General features: G+C 38.5%; 1 protein-coding gene across 1 annotated transcript in view; it reads left to right on the top strand.

Annotated features, from left to right (window-relative positions):
• The window catches only part of plxnb1a (plexin b1a), an 80,166-nt gene that overhangs the window by 28,357 nt on the left and 33,091 nt on the right, over positions 1–18,718 (top strand). Inside the window, exons 2-3 of the mRNA XM_081387273.1 lie at positions 13,983–14,062; positions 15,406–16,492. Coding sequence (XP_081243399.1) covers positions 14,049–14,062; positions 15,406–16,492 — 1,101 coding nt within the window. The 5' untranslated portion in view covers positions 13,983–14,048. The remainder of the gene's footprint in view (positions 1–13,982; positions 14,063–15,405; positions 16,493–18,718) is intronic.

Consider the following 18,718-nt stretch of genomic DNA (forward strand, 5'->3'; position numbering starts at 1 on the left):
GATGCAGATGCCCAAACGTGTGTCCTTTGTCCTGGATTTGAGGGCAGATGCGAGCGTCCTGCTGGACAGTGCTGTGGAGAGCTCTCGCTGAGAGAGGAGGCATCTGCTGTGCTTTTCAGAGACCACCTCTTGTTCCTCAGCTCCAGTCTCCCTCTCCTTTTCAGCCCAGGCGGAACTCGTCACCTCTTCACATCCTCGCTTTCTGCCCATTTCTCACCATGTCATCCCTCACACTGAGGAAACAAACAGACAGATGTCTTATTTTCTACCACCTGCAGAGCTCCACCCACCCACAGGGGTCGATCTTCTTGCCGACCCTCGTTCATGCCCACGGTTTGTGACACCGGGGCTTTTCAACTTGGCAAGTGAACATCGATCGGCAACGATTTCCTGTCTGCGATGACTGAGAGGGCTGGAGATTGATCACTCGCAATTGTCTAATTGTGTGGCGTGGGATTGCGCGCATGCTTATTTGTGTGTTTCCATCCAAGTGAGTGAATGAAACCAAAGAGAAGGGATTTTATAAAGTGCTTGACAACTGTAGACCTCCCACTCCAAACGCTATGGCTTAGAATCTTCTCATTTGCAATCTGCCAGCAAGGACAATGTGTGTGTCCGGGGGTAGTCCATTGTCTTTCAAATGAAGCTGTCCCCCTTCCAAAACTGGAACAGAGGGTCATGAAAGCTCCCTCCGTCCTAAGCTTGAAAAGCTCATTTGTGGGTGGACCTCTTTGTTGACGCAGATTCTGCTGATTGTGATGCAGGTCCAAAATTCGCCGTCCCTCTACTCTGACCTTGTCCTAGACCGACGGTCGTCCTGTATTTAGAGTAATTCATCAACGACGCCTACTCACTCGCTCATTAATATTAAAAGCGATGAACTCATGCGGAGTACGCAAGTGTCGTATCTGAACTAATAACTAGTATTGATTGGGATTCATATGTCATCAGCTCTCAGTAATTCCCTTGTTTAAAATGATCCATATGCGATAACAGCTGCATGCCTGTGTTGGCAATGTACGCTTATTTTCCCCCAGGTTTTGCCCACTCAAAAATCAATCAGGAAAAAAATAGATTGTTATTTTCACAGTGAGCGGCGGTGTCTGGTTGTTTTGTTTGGCTCCTTGCTTAACAACTGACTTCAAATTGACTTCCCAGCCGTTACTCTGGAGTCAATTTGAGTTGATTTGATCTTAATTCATTTAGGATGTATGCTGGTGCAGCCCCTAGGCTGTTTTGGGGGTTAGTATTGATTTTTATTGCTAAAACTGTTTTTAATGTTACAGTGTTTGGTGTAAATGTATAGCTAGATTGGATTGGCAAAAATAGGATAAAGGGTATTAGAACCAAAGGCTGGTTGTGGTGAGCTGCATGGAAGACTGAAGCTTCTTTATGATTACTTCAGCATGGGTTCTCTGGCACTGGATCAAACTACACACTGGACAAATGGGTGAGAAACTATTGTCCACACTGGTGAGAACAGGGCAGTCACACCAGACCTGCTGCTGTAATTCAGCCAAAAAGATCTTTACGCTGCTCAATAAATATGGAGTGGGTTTAAGGTTGACTGATAATGCATTTGGTCTATTAAATAATATTGACAGATCCAACTTTTGATTTTAATAATATATTAATAAATGCTGAAATTGACATTTAACTGAGGTTAAGTCCATTTTTCATTGTCATTTCATGTTAATTGATAAAGTTAACTTATGTTAACAGATGGAACCTTATTGTAAAGTGTGACCATTTTAATTTTAATTCCCACTTTTGAATGTGTTATCAAAGCAAGCCAATCAAACAGAATCTAAACATAAGCTAAATGTGAACAAAATAGTATGTTTGGTGCGTACTGTACGTCGTTTTTTTTATATGCAATTGAACTTGCCATTGTGCATTGACCTATTGTAACCAAGAAGGACATTGCAACCGGATCTATGGTGGTGGACTGGAATGTGTATTGCATTTTTGGTCTATAAAATCTTGGTAGTAAAATTTGCTTGATTACACAGTATGTTTTGGAAGTTTGTTTAATGGTGTGGAAAGTATTTTTAGTATTCTAACTTGAAAGAATATAAGTTAGTTACAAACACTATTTGTTTGTATTAAGTTATAAACACTTTTTCCCACACATTGTAACTTTTAAGTCTTTATTATATAGTGATGTTTTAACTTAAACCTTAAAGAGATAGTTCACCTAAAAATGAAAATCATTGACTCACCTTCATGTTGTTCCAAACCTATTGAACCCCATTGACTTTAACTATGTGGACAAAAAGAGTTGAATTTATTTTCAAAATACCTTCTTTTGTGTTCAGCAGAAGAAAGTAAGCCAAGTTTGGTACGACATGAGGGAGAGTAAATCATAACAGAATAAAAAATAAATAAATTGGTGAACTACTCCTTTAACCTTAAACCTTTTTCCAAATACACCACAGAGTGGAAAGAAAAATTGTGATATGTTATTGGCAATTCACATTAGGGGCTTTCGCACCGGAGGAACCGGAGAACTATTGGCGAAAGTACCTGCTTTTTGGCGTGTTCGAATCGCAGGAACTGGTACTGAATTTAGTTATAGGAACGCCTTTTGGGGAAGAGAAGAGAAGAGTCTAACCCATCACATTAGGATCTACCAGTGACATGAGTGTGCGTTGATTGGCCGAACCCATGCGAAACACGGCACATGTCATTTTTTACAAAAGCCGTCTACCCAGATTATAGCCTATATACTTCCAGGAACTAACTCTACAAACATGGGGAAAAGTGATAGATGGACCTCTCAACCTTTTACGCTAAGGAGAAAATCCAATACAACTTTGAGGGGACCAAGAGAAACGAATGCATTTCTGCTCAGCTAGCAACATTGGGCATCAACTACACGGAATACGCTAATACCTTTTCATATACTGTCTACTTTGTATGAAAGTTCTATCTAATAACGCATTAGACAGGACTGTTAAACAGATCAAAAAAGAAATAAGATGAAGAATGGGAGTGCTGTGTGCTCAGGCTATGGCGTGCACGGCTTGCGTCACTTCAGAATTCCTACTGCCGGTGCGAATCCAACGAGGGGAATGGCCCTAGGGGAACATTAGTTTTGCGGGAAACCACTCTGGTGGCTAGTCCCGAGAACTGTGTTTCTAGAACCACCCGGTGCGAAAGGGGCTAATCCGTAAATCAGAATTTCTTATTTCCAAACGCTGAAAAATTAGGCTTGCACATTTGTCCCACAGTGTCCATATAGTTAAACTGTTGAGTTCTCCATTACTGTCGCAGTTGGGGTTCAAGACTCTTGTGTATTTCACAAGTCCTTGTTATCAGCAATCCTCTCTTAAAATAACGCAGCCTCAGGCACCTGTGAATGAATTAACATCCATTACATCAGCTCCTCACAGTGCCTGTTGACTTTACTGCCGGCATCACCTGCAATCTCCACCACAGTGTATAAATCATGCTCACTTTTGCTGTTTTCAGTGTGACTATCCTTGATGTGACTTCTCACGTCTATTTATAGTGTAGGGGGTGGGGCCTCCGATTCTAGAAGGCATTTGATTGGATAGAATATCTGATGAGAAGCTGAAGTGTAGAGATGTCATCAAATGATTCATATTGGCGGAAGTGAGAGACTAACTTTTGAATGCTTATATCTATGTTTTGGAGCACATAGCTTATAGATAACAGTAAGGCTAACATATTCATACTAAAAGCCATAACACTTCAATTTGATTTCATGTGGACTTTAACATTAATGTTCTTCATTAGTTTTTAGCCTTAGCAGTTGCATTCAATGTGTATATATATATATATATATATATATATATATATATATATGTATGTATATGTGTGTGTGTGTGTGTGTGTGTGTATATAGTTGCCATTATACATTGCCAATTATATAAGTTGCCATTCATTCTCAGTTGGGTGTAAACTTTAGCTAATAATATTAGGTCGTTTTGGGGGCCCTGTTTTGATGTGAGCTAATGGACTCCCCGACCGGAGCATGTATCCGTGTTGACTCCTCTCATCACTGGACCATGGGGTGTCGTCAAGACAACCTCAAGCTACAAAGAGCCTTCTCAGGCCCATTCAGAGGCACGAGAGAGAGGGGCTTTTGTGCTGGAGTTGTGGGTGGGAAGTAATATATTCATTTAGTGTGCAAACAGACCAATAAGCATGCTAACTCTGCTCTGTTCACTAGCGCATTTCATATCTGAGCCGCAAACAGAGGTTCGCATTCAACATGCTTTCCATTTGTCAGCACGATTAATTGGTTTTGGAGATGGTCATACAGATTACATATGGACACAGACACACACTCACACACCCGTACATGAACTCATGTCACAATGAAGCCGACAGCTGAGAGATTAATGACTCCATCACTGAATTTAATACAGAGAGACTATAAGCCATTAAACAAATGCTGAGACTTTTCAAGCATCCCGACGGGTAACACTAGCTCAACCAATGGTGCGAGTTTGTAGCGGTTGTTTCTCTGGCCAATGGCTGACGGGGAAGCTTTCTGGAAAGTTCATCATTATTTTTGGGCGCTAGTGGAAGCAGAATACACTTTAATTTTGAGGGACCATGTTGAAACTTCATGAAGACTTGTGAATCCTGTGAGATCTGATTATAAAACAAAAAAACTTGATAACTTGCTTCAATCCTCCATGAAAAATGGTAGGCCCTACTTACTTGTTTGCATTGTTTACACATTTACTCAACCTTGTGTTGTTCCAAACCTGTAGGCATTTTTCAAGATATCTTCTTTAGTATTCCACAGAAGAACGAAATCTACAGTTATGTTTAAAGAATTATACGTAATCATACAGATTTGAGATGATTTGAGGGAGAGTCATTTTTACTCTGTTCACTTTTGGGTAAACAGTGGCTTATATACTTTTGTTTGAGGTCTCAGAAACACCAGGAATAATTCATAAAGAAATGTAATAAATTGGGATGCATAATGTCAATAGGGTGATTTTAGAGATTTTTTTATTTATTGTCATGTGGCTATATTGAATATTTACATATAGATTACCTTTGCCATACATTATAATGTTTTAATGCTTAATTTGAATTAGCGTTTAAAATTATTTTATTTTATTTTATTTTATTTTATTTTATTTTATTTTATTTTATTTTATTTTATTTTATTTTATTTTATTTTGAAAAGTCGAAATAACATATTAATTAATATCCAAAAAACATGTATTGGTAATTTTTGTTTCATTGTTTCAAAATATAAAAAATGAACAGTCATGATCACCCCAAACAGAAATGACAAACTTTAGTTTTATATCTGTCTGGATAAACTGGAATTTAATTCAGTCAGATGAACGCATAAAAAGATTTTGAATGGAAAATAATAGGTTCATTTCTAAATGTTGTTATTATTGTTATTAGTATTATTGTGGTTGTTTTTGTTGTTACATGCTGTACATTACCGGTTGTGGGTTAAACACAAGGCTGAAAGGTTTCACAATGATTAGTGGTTGCCTATGAAGTGTTTATCCATGTTGATTTTAATGGCCTTAACTATATATGGATGGCCAATATTATACGGAGGCCTCTGGCTCCTGTTCAGCTGCCATAATCAGTAAACCATTGATGAAGCTGTCCAGCAGGAATGTGATTTCGTATGACCAGCCGACATAATTCAGGCCAGTGTGAATGTTATAAGCTGGCTTTTTCATTGGCTAGTGTTTCATCAGAGTGCTGCTAAACCCAGTTCCCCCAGCAGCCTGATGTGTACAGTCTCTGCCTCTGTCTGACACAGCACACGTCCCCTGACTCACAGTGGGCAGCGTTGTCTTGTCTAGACACAGGAGTCAACATGCAACCAGACTGAATGTTTAAAGGCATAGTCATGTTTAGTTTCAGATTCAAGTTTAGAGCAAATGTTTTTTTTGTTTTTTTTTGAAGAATGCTGCACCATTGCCATAACAAACAAAAATAAAAAATATTTATCATACAAATTGTTTTTGTAAGATTATCAGTGAGTAGATAATTATAGTGATTGTTTACAGTGAAATATTACAATAGTTTGTTTAATATTTAATTTAGTAACAATATGTATTATTATTAATAATAATAATAATAATAATAATACTTTGTAGTCATATTTCTATAGTAAACCTATTAATAAGAAATATTTAGTAAACTATTTATTTTACAAATAGATATTTTTGATATTAGTGAGTAGTTGTGTAATAATTATAATGATTTATTTATTTATTATAATGATCTTTTATATAATCATTTTAATAATGATCATTTTATTTAGAAATATTACAATAGTATTATTTCTTATTTTGTTTAATGTTTTTGTTTAATAGTAGTAGTAATTATTATTATTATTATTATTATTATTATTATTGTTGTTGTTGTTGTTCTTAATATTATTTTAGTCATATTGCCATAATATACAGAAATATTTATTATGAAAATGTTATACAAGTAGTTACTTTTAAGATTACCAGTGAGTAACAATGTAACTATTGCGCAAAATATTATTTAATTACATTAAATATTATTTAATTATTATTAAATATTATTTAATTATTATTAAATTAATTATTAAAATATTACTTTTTTCATTATTAAATGATTGTTTTTAATAATAAATATGAATTATTATTAAAAAGTATATTACATAATGGCATAATAATTATAGTATGTTCTTTATACTAGTGTTGTCAAAAGAACCAACTTCAAGTCGGTTCTGAAATTTGTAAAAATGTGATGACACCAGCATTTCCCTCTAGCATTTTGAGCGATGTTAAGCGGGTTCTTAAACAACTCTGATTGGCCATTGTGTTCACGTGCTCAAAATATATGTCTCTGATTGGCTACAATGATCAACGCTTTAAAAACATGTTTTCTTCACCGAGCGCTTACCCAGATACACAAAGGAGCGTTTGAAAGCAGGCTATCCATGTAAGTGCTCTTAAGAGCGCCGAAGATGTCTATTTAAGCGTTGATCATTGTAGCCAATCACAGACATATGTTGAACGTATGAACACAGTGGTCAATCAGAGGTGTTTAAGAATCTGTTCAACCGCACTCAAAATGCTAGAAGGAAATGCACATTTTTAGTCACATTTTTTACATTTCAGTACTGACTTGGAATAGAAGTCGGTACTTTTGACACACTACTTTATACAAAGCTATTAGCTGCTATGGTAAGCTATTGTAAAAGAGCATGAAGATACTTTCATATCAAATTAATTTTGACAATTTGAACAATCACTTTAATATTCAAATGTACTTGAAGGCATGTTAGGAAATGGTGACTTGATTCTCATGACCCTTCACTGACCTCAGCTTGGCACCAGCCTAAGACGCCTAATTAAGTCCCTGTCACATCGGGGGTCACTCAGACACTCTTTCCTTGTTCCATCACTGTACGATTCATCAAAGCAGCATCTGGAGTTCACTAGAAAGGCTGAGAGTGTGTTGAATAATTGAAAACGTCCCAAACCCCAAGCCCGTCTCAGGACTTCCCCCGATAAACGTGGCCACGTGAACCCTCTTTTCATCTGAACATGTGATAGGGCTCCAAAAGTGGCCGTTAACCCTCACCCGCAGGTGTGCGGGTCGTCCCCCATCTCGCAGTTTGATACCGGTTTTGTTTTTTACCGCTCAGCTGAAGCTGTGGGATTTGTTTTCTGGTCAGTCAGGCAGGACAAAGGCTAGCTTCTCAGAGGGGGACGGACATCGCCCTTCTGAAAAACGTTATGATGGGAAAAGCCATGAAAAATTCATGACACACAGTCATATTAAGAAGCTGCTGGGGGCCTTTAAATGCTCCTCAAACAAAGTGACTTGCATTGTGTTAGAGAGATGTTTAACATGTGCCTCATTAAATTTGATTTATCAGTTTTGAACTCTGACTGACATCTGATCCACAAGTCCGTAATGTCTTGCCAAATCCTGAAATGCAGTCTGTTTAATTATGATTACATATAATTTCAGTAATTAATCTTGGCAGATGTCCTCTATTCCTCACTCTCAATCACTGATTCCGCTTCCTTCCTTTCTTGATCAGCATCCAGTTGTTTTTTGGTGGTCTGTTTGGCAGCTGCTGTCAATTGCTATTGTGATGCTGCCCGGCATTCAGTACTTCACCACATAAACCAAGATTCAGATCAGCAGTTGTGCTTCTGCATTATTGATCACTTGAGAAGGACCGTTTTACATCTTCGTACCATAGGCTTTCTTCTTTCAGCCAAACCCAATCGGAGTTATATTAAAAAATATCCTGGCTCTTGCAGCTTTGTAATGGCCTTGGATAGTTTTTGAAGCTCCAAAAAGTACATCTAGCATCAGCAAAGTAATCCACAAACAACTAAAGTATGCTGTAGTCCCCACATTTCTCAGAGATAATGTGAAAATAATCTTTGTTGACAGGGACAGAACATTTCACGCACACATTTTGTACCTTTCAGTGCATAACTTTTGGGCAGCGATTGCACTTTTCCCTTTGGGTCTTCAGATGTCCTTTCCTGTGGCCTTTCTCTACAAATCCATTCAAAATCTAGAAGTAGGTACTTCATTTGATGGAAAAATGACTTTGCAACCATTAAAAAGTATGTACTATAGTATAAATATGCATGCGTGTAGTATAAACGCAAGCTAGATGTACTAGGTTAGCATTTTTATGTGACCTACAGTATCGGGGTGCTTTATGCCTACTGAATACTCTGAATTCAGATATATCAGGTCATATGGCTGGATTCACAACATATTTTTGAATAATCCATAGAGTTCCAAGCATATCAATATGTTTTTATAATATATTATTTAAAAAAAAAACAATAAATTACATAGAAAATGGGGTAGTGATACAAAAATGTTTTTTCCCCCACATCTTATGACCAAGAAGTATGAAAAAGACATTGATGGGATCAGAAACAATTTTTTTGAGGAGTTCATGGTATGTCAAATAAAATATATAAAAAAAAATCACAATTTGACCCTCTTTATGCATTCTAGGGTTAATTCAAATAAAGGTAAGTATTAGATGAAAAACACAAACTTATTTTTTGTTAAAATGAACTGAAATAAAAACAATTAAAAGTTAAAGTTGAAGTATTAATATTTCTAAAACTGAAATAGAAATAATTTAAATCTAAATAAAAATCTTAAAAATTAATATCAAAATTACAAAAGCACATAACACAATTACTAAAACTGAAACTAAATATATATATATAATAATAATAATAAAAAAAAAAACGATTAAATAATATAATAGTATATAAATAATACTAAAATAGCACTGGTTTGGGGAGCTATTTTGACACAGTCAGTTGAACTCTATCGCCCCCTTTAGTACAGTACCACACACGCTTGCAATGTGTTGGCTAAGCATTTGTGTCTCCATTTGCATACTCAGGCCAGAATAATACTCTATATAACCTGAATCAAATTGCATCTTGAACAATGGGGTTGTCGGAAATATTAGCCCAAAATGGCATGCATGGGTGCATACTCTAAAAATCCACTCTACAACTTGGGTCACACCTCCTAATTCAGCATACTTCACATTTATCATGCTATACAACTCATGATATGAATTGTATGTTCATATTCATCTCACATGTGGTTCTGTTCTCATACTGTAGTTGCTGTCTGTGATGTGATGTGGCATTTGTAGGGTATCATGGAGTTTCTGTCAGTACACTGGTACATTGAGGCACAAATGAAGGCGCCCGCATTGGTTTCTGTGCCAAGTGTAATTGTGGGCACAGGCGAGCTTGTGAAAGAGACTTGGAGAGACCACAGCATGTCAGTGACGGCACAGGCAGATACAGTGAGACTGGTGAGAAACAGAAGACTTGGCTGTTTGAGTTTGGTTGTGTCTCCACCCGATCTGTAACCGTGACATCGGTGGTTTAGGATGGGGATATTTATAGCGCTGAGGGTCCAGCTGTCATGGGAAGGAAGTGGGACGTCGGCTTTAAGTGTAACGCTGCTATGGATAATATATTTTTTTTTTATGGCTGATCTTTGCAGACAGACTGCTGGGAAGTCCTGGGCCCGGTTGCATGAAAGCCCTTAAGTTAAGAAAACCCTAGGTTCTAAGGTTAAGGGTACCCTTAGTGAAACGGGTTGCAAGATAAAAACTTAAGGTCCACTTAAAGAACCTTAAGGCTGTCGTGAAGTATTTTCCCTCATTTTAAACCCGCAAGACTTTCGTTCATCTTCGGAACTCACATGAAGATTTTTTTTATGGAATCTGAGAGATTTCTGTCCCTCTATTGACAGAAACGCAACTACCACTTTGACGCTTCAAAAAGTTCATAAAAAGATTGTAAAACGAATCCATATTAATTGAGTAGTTTAGTCCTAATTTCAGACTCGATCGCTTTGTATGATGAACAGATTGAATTTAGGCTTTTTTCAGACTCGATCGCTTTGTATGATGAACAGATTGAATTTAGGCTTTTATTCACATATAAACATTGATCAGCGAACATAAACGGAAGCTCAAATGTGCTTTGTAACACAAGAATGAACCTCATTGGTTCTTGCAGAAGCTCAAACGTGCTGCGTAACACAAGAATGAACCTCATTGGTTCTTGCTGAAGCTCAAACGTGCTGCGTAACACAAGAATGAACCTCATTGGTTCTTGCTGAAGCTCAAACGTGCTGCGTAACACAAGAATGAACCTCATTGGTTCTTGCTGAAGCTCAAACGTGCTGCGTAACAAGAATGAACCTCATTGGTTCCTGCAGAAGCTCAAACGTGCTGCGTAACACATGAGAATGAACCTCATTGGTTCTTGTGTAAGCTCAAACACGAAACATGCTTTGTAAAACTTTGAAACCTTTGCGAATCATTTGTTTCAAACCAGTGATTCGGAGTGCATATCAAACTACCAGTGTCACGTGATTTCAGTAAACAAGGCTTTATGTCATAATTGTTTAGAAATTCTAATGGTTCGCTGCTAGGGGGCAATGATCTCTGTGAACATGGATGGACACTGCTGTGCACTTAATTGAATAAGTTTTTCCCACGCTGCCTTCTAAACGCCACTTAAATAATAACACAATATGGTTGGTCATTTTAGATCAGATGCGCTTTCCCTGTCTAGGTGGGCAGTTCTCGGCTAGTATAAACTGCAAAGTTGGACAGACATTATGCTGATAGTGAAAAGTCCAGCTACGCAAGAAGGACTATGGAAAGGTCAACAATAGTGTCTGGAATGCAGGGTATGCTGCGATGCCCCTCTATGTTCAAGAGCTCTATTAATACACACTCTCTGTCATAAGCATGCTACTGTTTCACCCTCTTACTCTCCCTCATTTCTCTTTCAATTCTCACGCCTTCTTGGAAAAATCCGAAATACAGCCGGGGATTGTTCGCAACACCCATTGACCATATTTTACAGACAAATCTTCTTTAGCGGAGAGGCTAACGACATCGGTTTGATATCTGAAAAGACGTCTCATACGCTGTGAATTATGTTTCAGTCCTCTTTCTACGTGCTGAATGGCCGCATTGTCCCACGAGATGGATAAATAGCTTTCTTAATCATCCAGAGTGGCAACTTTTCATGTTCATTGTCATGCCCAATGAGGCGTGACAGCGTAACATTCTGTTAGGGGCCATAAAAATGTGGGGTCACTGCCAACCCCTCCCAGAGAGACAGAGGGGTCAGTCTCCTCTTGGTGCTGCTGTGTGAGGCATGCCTCACAAGCCTGACGTTGCCCTGCCGGTCCCAGCATCTATCTATGCCCCTGGGAACGCTTCCAAACAATACACTCCCTTCAGCCCAGGGACGATTCGGAGGGGCCGGCTCAGAGTTTTATCCTTTAATACAGGGTGAAGTGCTTGTCATTCTTGTGTGGAATCCTTGCTCGCTCTCTCTCTCTCTCTCTCTCTCTCTCTCTCTCTCTCTCTCTCTCTCTCTCTCTCTCTCTCTCTCTCTCTCTCTCTCTCTCTCGCTTCCTCCTTCCCCCCTCTTTTTCTATGACTGGTCTGTGAAGAGGAGATTCTGCATTGTGTCGGCCTTAACTGTCATTGGTGTTAAATCAACACCACCTGCATGTCTATTCTAGTGAAGATTTAAAAGCAGTCGGCCTAACGAGCCTCTATTATTCGGTTTGCTGTTCGCTAACTGTGGAGGTTGAGCTCTATTTGAGACCTTTTGTCTGTGCTGCTTTTCAGGGTACAACCTAATGTTGAGGGGGGTTTCTAAATGCTCAACAGGACCTCTTGGAACACTCCTCCAAAACCTGGTAATAGGTTAGCTTGGGGCACTTTTATTTGTTTTGTTTGGTTAATAGTAAGTAACTATATTGGGGTCAAGTTATTCTCTTGTAACTAGGGTGAAATTCAGTGAATTAATTGGACGTATGTCTTATTATATGGCTTGGCAGAGGCACTCACTTGGGTTAGCTTTAGCATGCTTTGTCTAACAAGTCTGTCATTGGTTAGTTACCAACTTATATAAATGTTAGGTTGTAGGTTTGACTGTTTTGGTACTTAGGTTTACACAAAGAAATAAACAGTACTTTTACAAATGATGTACTATTATGCACTAGAATGTACATATTATGAGTATTAAATGATGTACTTTTATATAAGATGACTAGCCTAGATGGTGGTCTCCTCTCATGGTGGCTGCCATGTTGAAGTCATATGACCAGCTGAATACTCATTTCTTACTGAGCCCTTATTTTTAGTGAATCAAAAACATACAGCGTAACCAGTGAAGTCTGATTATTGAGCTAATGTCTCTTATGAGCCGATTCTTGGTGAAAAGAACCAAGCACACAGTGTGGTGTGTGTGTTCACACAACTGTGGTGAAACACACAGGTCAATCAATAAAAATAACCTGCTCAGGAATCAGACTTACCAAACAAATGATTCTAATGAGCTGCTACTTTTTAGTGAATCACAACTTTATGAATCTGTTGGAGCAGAATCATTCCCTAAACTGCAAGTCCTTGATTTAGTCTTTCCCAACGCCAAGAACTCTTACTGTTTTATATTGTACTTCATTTTTTTAAATTAGTGTAGTTACTGACTGGTTGTTCATATGATAATGTGTAGTTAAAGATATGGTATGCATTATGAGTTCTGATAGTTGTATTTTATAAAAATAATTCATTTGACCTCATGTTTTGTTCTTTGTTGTTTTACATTTATCATTGAAATGATCCAAGCATTTCTGCTTTCCAAATACTTCCTTAAATTCAAAAGAATCGTTAATGAAACCACGATAATCTTTAAAATTGTTTAATTCTTTGATTCCCTTTCCTCGTTTTATCTTTTAGTCTTTTAATAGAGAAAATACACTTTTAAAGTTGGTATACTCCGAAGTTTCTGCATAGTTATTGCCAGGTTAATAATCTATCACACTAATAATTTGTTAGCAGGAAATAGCCAAACTATAGATATTTAACTAGCCAAGATGTCTACATGTCATGCATACTAAGACCCTAAAATCATCTTATTCACTGACCTGCAGTCAGTTTTGTAAGTGTCACTCTACTCTACTGTGCATTTAAACCAAGATCAGTGAATGTGGGTAATGGAAGGTTCAGAGGTTTCCCTCCATTTAGGGAAATGGTGAATCGGGTGATGCTGAACGACAACACAAGTCATCAAATCACATTTTCACTTTTTATCTTATTGATTGTTTAGGTCAGCTTGAATTGCCTCAAGAAAGCTGAGACTACTACCCTATAATGGCCTCTTATTAATCACATCTGATTCATATAAAACATCATCGACAGTTTGCGTCCTCAGAGTACAAGATCTCTGCCAATCTGCTACTGCAGCGCAATGCATTAGGGCCTCGGTGATGACTTAGGGCCCATATCATCCAATTTCCTGTCAGGGAAGCATTGTTCAGCTCAACAGCTGTGTCTCCCATGAGCCACTGTGGCATTAAGCCTCCTCTCTTCAGATTGCTCAATGCCGGTCTGTGTAAGAGCTAATCGGCATGTTTTTCTACCCTCACAGACTGTCTCCACAGGCATGTGCTATGCCACTGGATAACCAAGAGGACAGCAGCCTCCCGAACATTATATGTCTGACAAATGGTATGTCTGTTTTTTTCCCCATCATACTTAAACATGGCTGTTTAACAGGCCTTGTCCGAAGATTGTTGTCTTCATAAATCATAATTCATTGATATGTTTGACCACATCATTCTATAGTATATATGTAAACACATTTACACTTTTTTTGTTCATATGGCTTGTAATACTCTTTTGAGTACCTTTACAATGTATGTATGCACTTATAGAAACAGGAAACACATTTGTGACCCTGGACCACAAAACCAGTCTTATGGGTTAATTTTCTGAAATTGAGACTTATACATCATCTGAACGCTTTCCATTGATGTATGGTTTGTCAGCATAGGACAATATTTGGCCGAGATACAACTATTACAAAATCTGGAATCTGTGGGTGCAAAAAAATCAAAACATTGAGAAAATCTCCTTTAAAGTTGTTCATTTATGTTCATGATAGTGCTGCATTCACTCACAAAAATAAATGTTTTATATATTTACAGTAGGAAATTTACAAAATATCTTCATGGAACATGATCTTTACTTAATATCCTAATGATTTTTGGCATAAAAGAAAAATCGATAATTTTGACCCGTACAATGTATTGTTGGTTATTGCCACAAATATACCCGTGCGACATGTGACTGGTTTTGTGATCCAGGGTCACATTTTACCTAGTATGATTGTTTTTGAGGTGGTATTATACCATGGAAATACCTTGTTTTTTTTATTTATTTGTTTATTTTGATTGATTGATTGATTTTACGTATATCACGGTAATGCCTTTTGTTGTACATGTAGCATGGTTTATTCAAATAAAAAAACATGGTACTTTTTTATTTATTTATTTATTTATACACTTACAAAAACATGTTAAAACGTGTATGAACATGGTTATTTTACCATGAGATCTTGTCCAAAAAAGCATAACAAAACAATAATACTATAATCCTTTGGTTATATAGTTAATACTATAACCTATGGTTAATATGACATGGTACCATGTCCACAAAACAAAACAAAAATACTGTAATGGTTTTGTACATTTAACATGGTAATACCATGCTCATTGGACATTGTAATTAGGCTATACAGTATGTACTGTTTGTATGTGTGTGTAAGTATGTGTGTATATACTGTACCATGGTACCACCACAGTACTTTTTTACTTATTTTAATTTTACTATTAATATTCATTTCAAAAGGACAGTCCCATTGGAACTTGTCTTAATCTTAAAAACTCCTGATAATTATTGGTAATTAGTGTAAAGTTATCCCTAACATGCCTTTGATGAACTGTACTATGTTTGGCACTGTGCTGTGAGCTAATACTGCTGTAATACTGACTCATGTCATATGCGATCAGTGTGTTTGCAGTGCAGTGTGGGATGGCCCTCATCTTGACCCTGCTTCAGTCCCTCATCCTGGGTGTTCTGGGGGTCCACAGCAGTTACCCTCGCTTCTTCTCCAACAACACAGTCTTCCAGCACCTGGCATTGCACCCTGACCCCAGCGTAGGAACGGTCTACGTGGGGGCTCGGGACCATCTGTTCCAGCTGGCTGGGCTCGATGGGCTCCGTCTTGAACTGGATGAGAGAACCGGCCCAGTGAGAGACAGCAAGGACTGTCTGCCTCCGGTAACCCTGGAGAACTGCCCTCAGGCTGGGCTCGTTAGCAATCACAACAAGCTCCTGTTGGTGGATCCATACTCCCTCCAGCTCATCACCTGTGGCAGCGTACACCAGGGCACCTGCCAGAAACGCAGCCTAGCCAATGTGAACCAAGTCCTCTTCTCTGCCGAGAGACCTGTTGATACACAGTATGTGGCAGCTAACGACCCTACGGTGTCAACGGTCGGGCTTGTGGTGCGACCGCAAGACAAGGATCCCGTCCTGTATGTGGGCCGAGGCTACACCAGCAGTCACCCGCCGGTCTCCACTCGCCAACTTTCGGCAGAGCCAGTGTTTTCCTACGAGGAAACTGCCAAGCTCGCCGTTGCCGGACGCCTCTCGGAGTACGATCACAATTTTGTCGCAACCTTTGCTCGACGCAACCACGTCTACTTTTTATTCTATAGGCGCGACCTGAAAGCTTCCTCACGGGAATATCGTACGTATGTGGCACGGGTCTGTCTGGACGATCAGGCGTATTACTCTTACGTTGAGGTACCGCTACTGTGTCACTCTGGCTCGCCAGGAAGGAACTACAGTTTACTCCAGGGGGCTCAGGTGGGTGGTGAGGAATCTAGAGACTCGCAAGTTTTGATGGGAGTTTTTTCGACGGCTGTTAGTGCCGCTAATGGACCCAGTGAGGAGTCGGCATTGTGCGTGTACTCTCTGGATGTAGTGGACCGCGCTATTGATGCTACACGAGACCTGTGCTACACACAGAATGGCAATAAGGTGGCATACATTGAGTACGACGTTAAATCCAACTGTGCCAACCTGCCCACAGTGAGTAAAGAGTTTCAAGTATACCCTTAAACTGTAGTTTAATTATGACACAATATTATTGTAAAAAAGGAAAATGTACCCTATTTATTTTCTTATTGTGAACGATTTATCCATGCATTTGTTTCATAGAAAAAAACATTTTTTTGACCTCAATCACAATGTCATAACTGGATGTCTTGAGACTTCTCTCTGGTGATGTACTATATGGACTGGTGAGAGTGTGAAAAGTGTGTGTTTTAGTAGGCTATAATCACAAAAGTGTGTTTTAGTATATCACACCACATTTTTTCACACTGTATACCTATGGCTTAGCAATATGATGTTAGCACCCCAAATGCTACATGACCCAGTGTTAAAAGTGGCCTTGACCTGCTGGGCTTAAATAAGAGGGTTAAAAAAGCCTTGAAGAAGCCAGAAAATGTAATTGATGCTAAATATGTATTTCATCACACTTGATTCTGATACAGTCTTACGGTGTTTGTTTTACAGGAACATTTGACAGATTCATTTCACATTGAAACATTATACATATAAATTATCCTTAGAAATAGGTTTTGAGGTCAACCGTTTCCACATAATCATCATAGTAGTTTAACTTTGATTGAAAAGCATGGGAAAAATGGGAAAAGAATGCCCACAATGTATCTCTAGGGAACTGGGCCGCATCGTTTTCCTCTAACGGTGTGTTCAAACTAACATTTATCCTAATTTAGAAGCATTGCTCCTCATTAATTCTCAGGCAAACTGCTTTAGCTCATACTATTCTGCCTGCCATGATCTGAGTGAATTATGATTTACTCTTTGATGAGCATAAGACAGGCCTACCTAGCATTAGTCCTAACAAGATCTTTAGACAAATCAAAGACCTCAAAGATGTGGGCTCACAGGCAAACAACCTCTTCATGACATCCATGTATGTGCTTATTCAGCATCCAGAACCCGGCCTGCTCGCTCCTGAACAGGGTTATTCGGATCAATAAACCCCACAAGCTTAATCTACTAATGATGTCTGCTAGAAGAGAGGGTAGGAAGGAGAAATACATGTCTGAGGAGGGTTAGATATCTTGAAGACTTCTAGAAAGAAGAGAATTGCCTGTTAAAATATAAATTCTGTAATAATTCATTCAGCCTCATGTCGTTATAAACCTGTATGACCTAGGCCCGAAGTATACTTTGGCAGTCTGCGTTCCACACTTTTTGTCGCACACTCTCCGCATGCAGCCCAATTTTTGTGTCCGCGAGTGACATGAGGGCTTAAAAGAAAGTCCTCTAGATAGTGTGCACATGCCGATCACGTCTTTCCGTGCTCATAGCCAAAGCAGTATACTTTGAAAGGCTTGCGCACTCAACAGGAGTGGAACGTGGAAAATTAAGTATACCCGGGCCTTTACTTTCCTCTGTAAAACACTAACGGACATACTCAGTAGAATGGTCATGCTGCTCTCTTTCATACAATGAAAGTGAATAGGGATGGATGCGTTCATTCTCCAAAAATGACAAAAAAAGGATGTACATAGGTTAGGATGGGTTTGGGTTAGGGTACAATAGATTAGATAAACCAGTGACCAATGTACCATAGATGGGATCTTATTGGCCATATTCTTGAAGCCGCACTATATATATTTTATTATTCTGCTAACTTTTTTGTTGCTTTTCTAAAATAGTGACTTAAATGTTGGTCCGTTTATAACACAAAGCTATCATATGACTTCAGATGACTTGCACAGGTTATATAAACTACGTTTATAATTGCATAATGCTTCAAGGTGCTTTTTTGTTCGTTTCTGGAGCTTGACAGACGCTGGTCCCCATCCAGTTTCATTGACTGGAAAAGAGCAGCTGTGACATTCTATAAAATCTCACATTTTATGTTGCACAGAAGAAAGTCATATAGTTTTTTTTAGAACATAAGGGTGAAAAAATAACACGTTTCATTACACATTGTGTAATGTTACGGATCCAGAGACAAACACCACCACCCAAATACGTGATTCTTTTTTGCAAATCCTCAAACATTCAAACACATTTTCCTGATCCCCATATGTTCTTTAGTCTGGTACACAAACAGAATCACAGTTCACTTTTAATAAAGAGGGAACATGGCATGACATTCAGGCTAGATTTTATCAAAGACCGCTGGAGCAGATTTGATAGCGTTAGTCACAAAGAAAGGAGCAGTCTTGCCATCCTAGTGTGAGACCAAGATAATCTTCATCTAATCTGGCT

The sequence above is a fragment of the Scardinius erythrophthalmus genome (assembly GCF_964197995.2).
Source record: "Scardinius erythrophthalmus genome assembly, chromosome: 15".
In the NCBI taxonomy this organism is placed as follows: Eukaryota; Metazoa; Chordata; class Actinopteri; order Cypriniformes; family Leuciscidae; genus Scardinius; species Scardinius erythrophthalmus.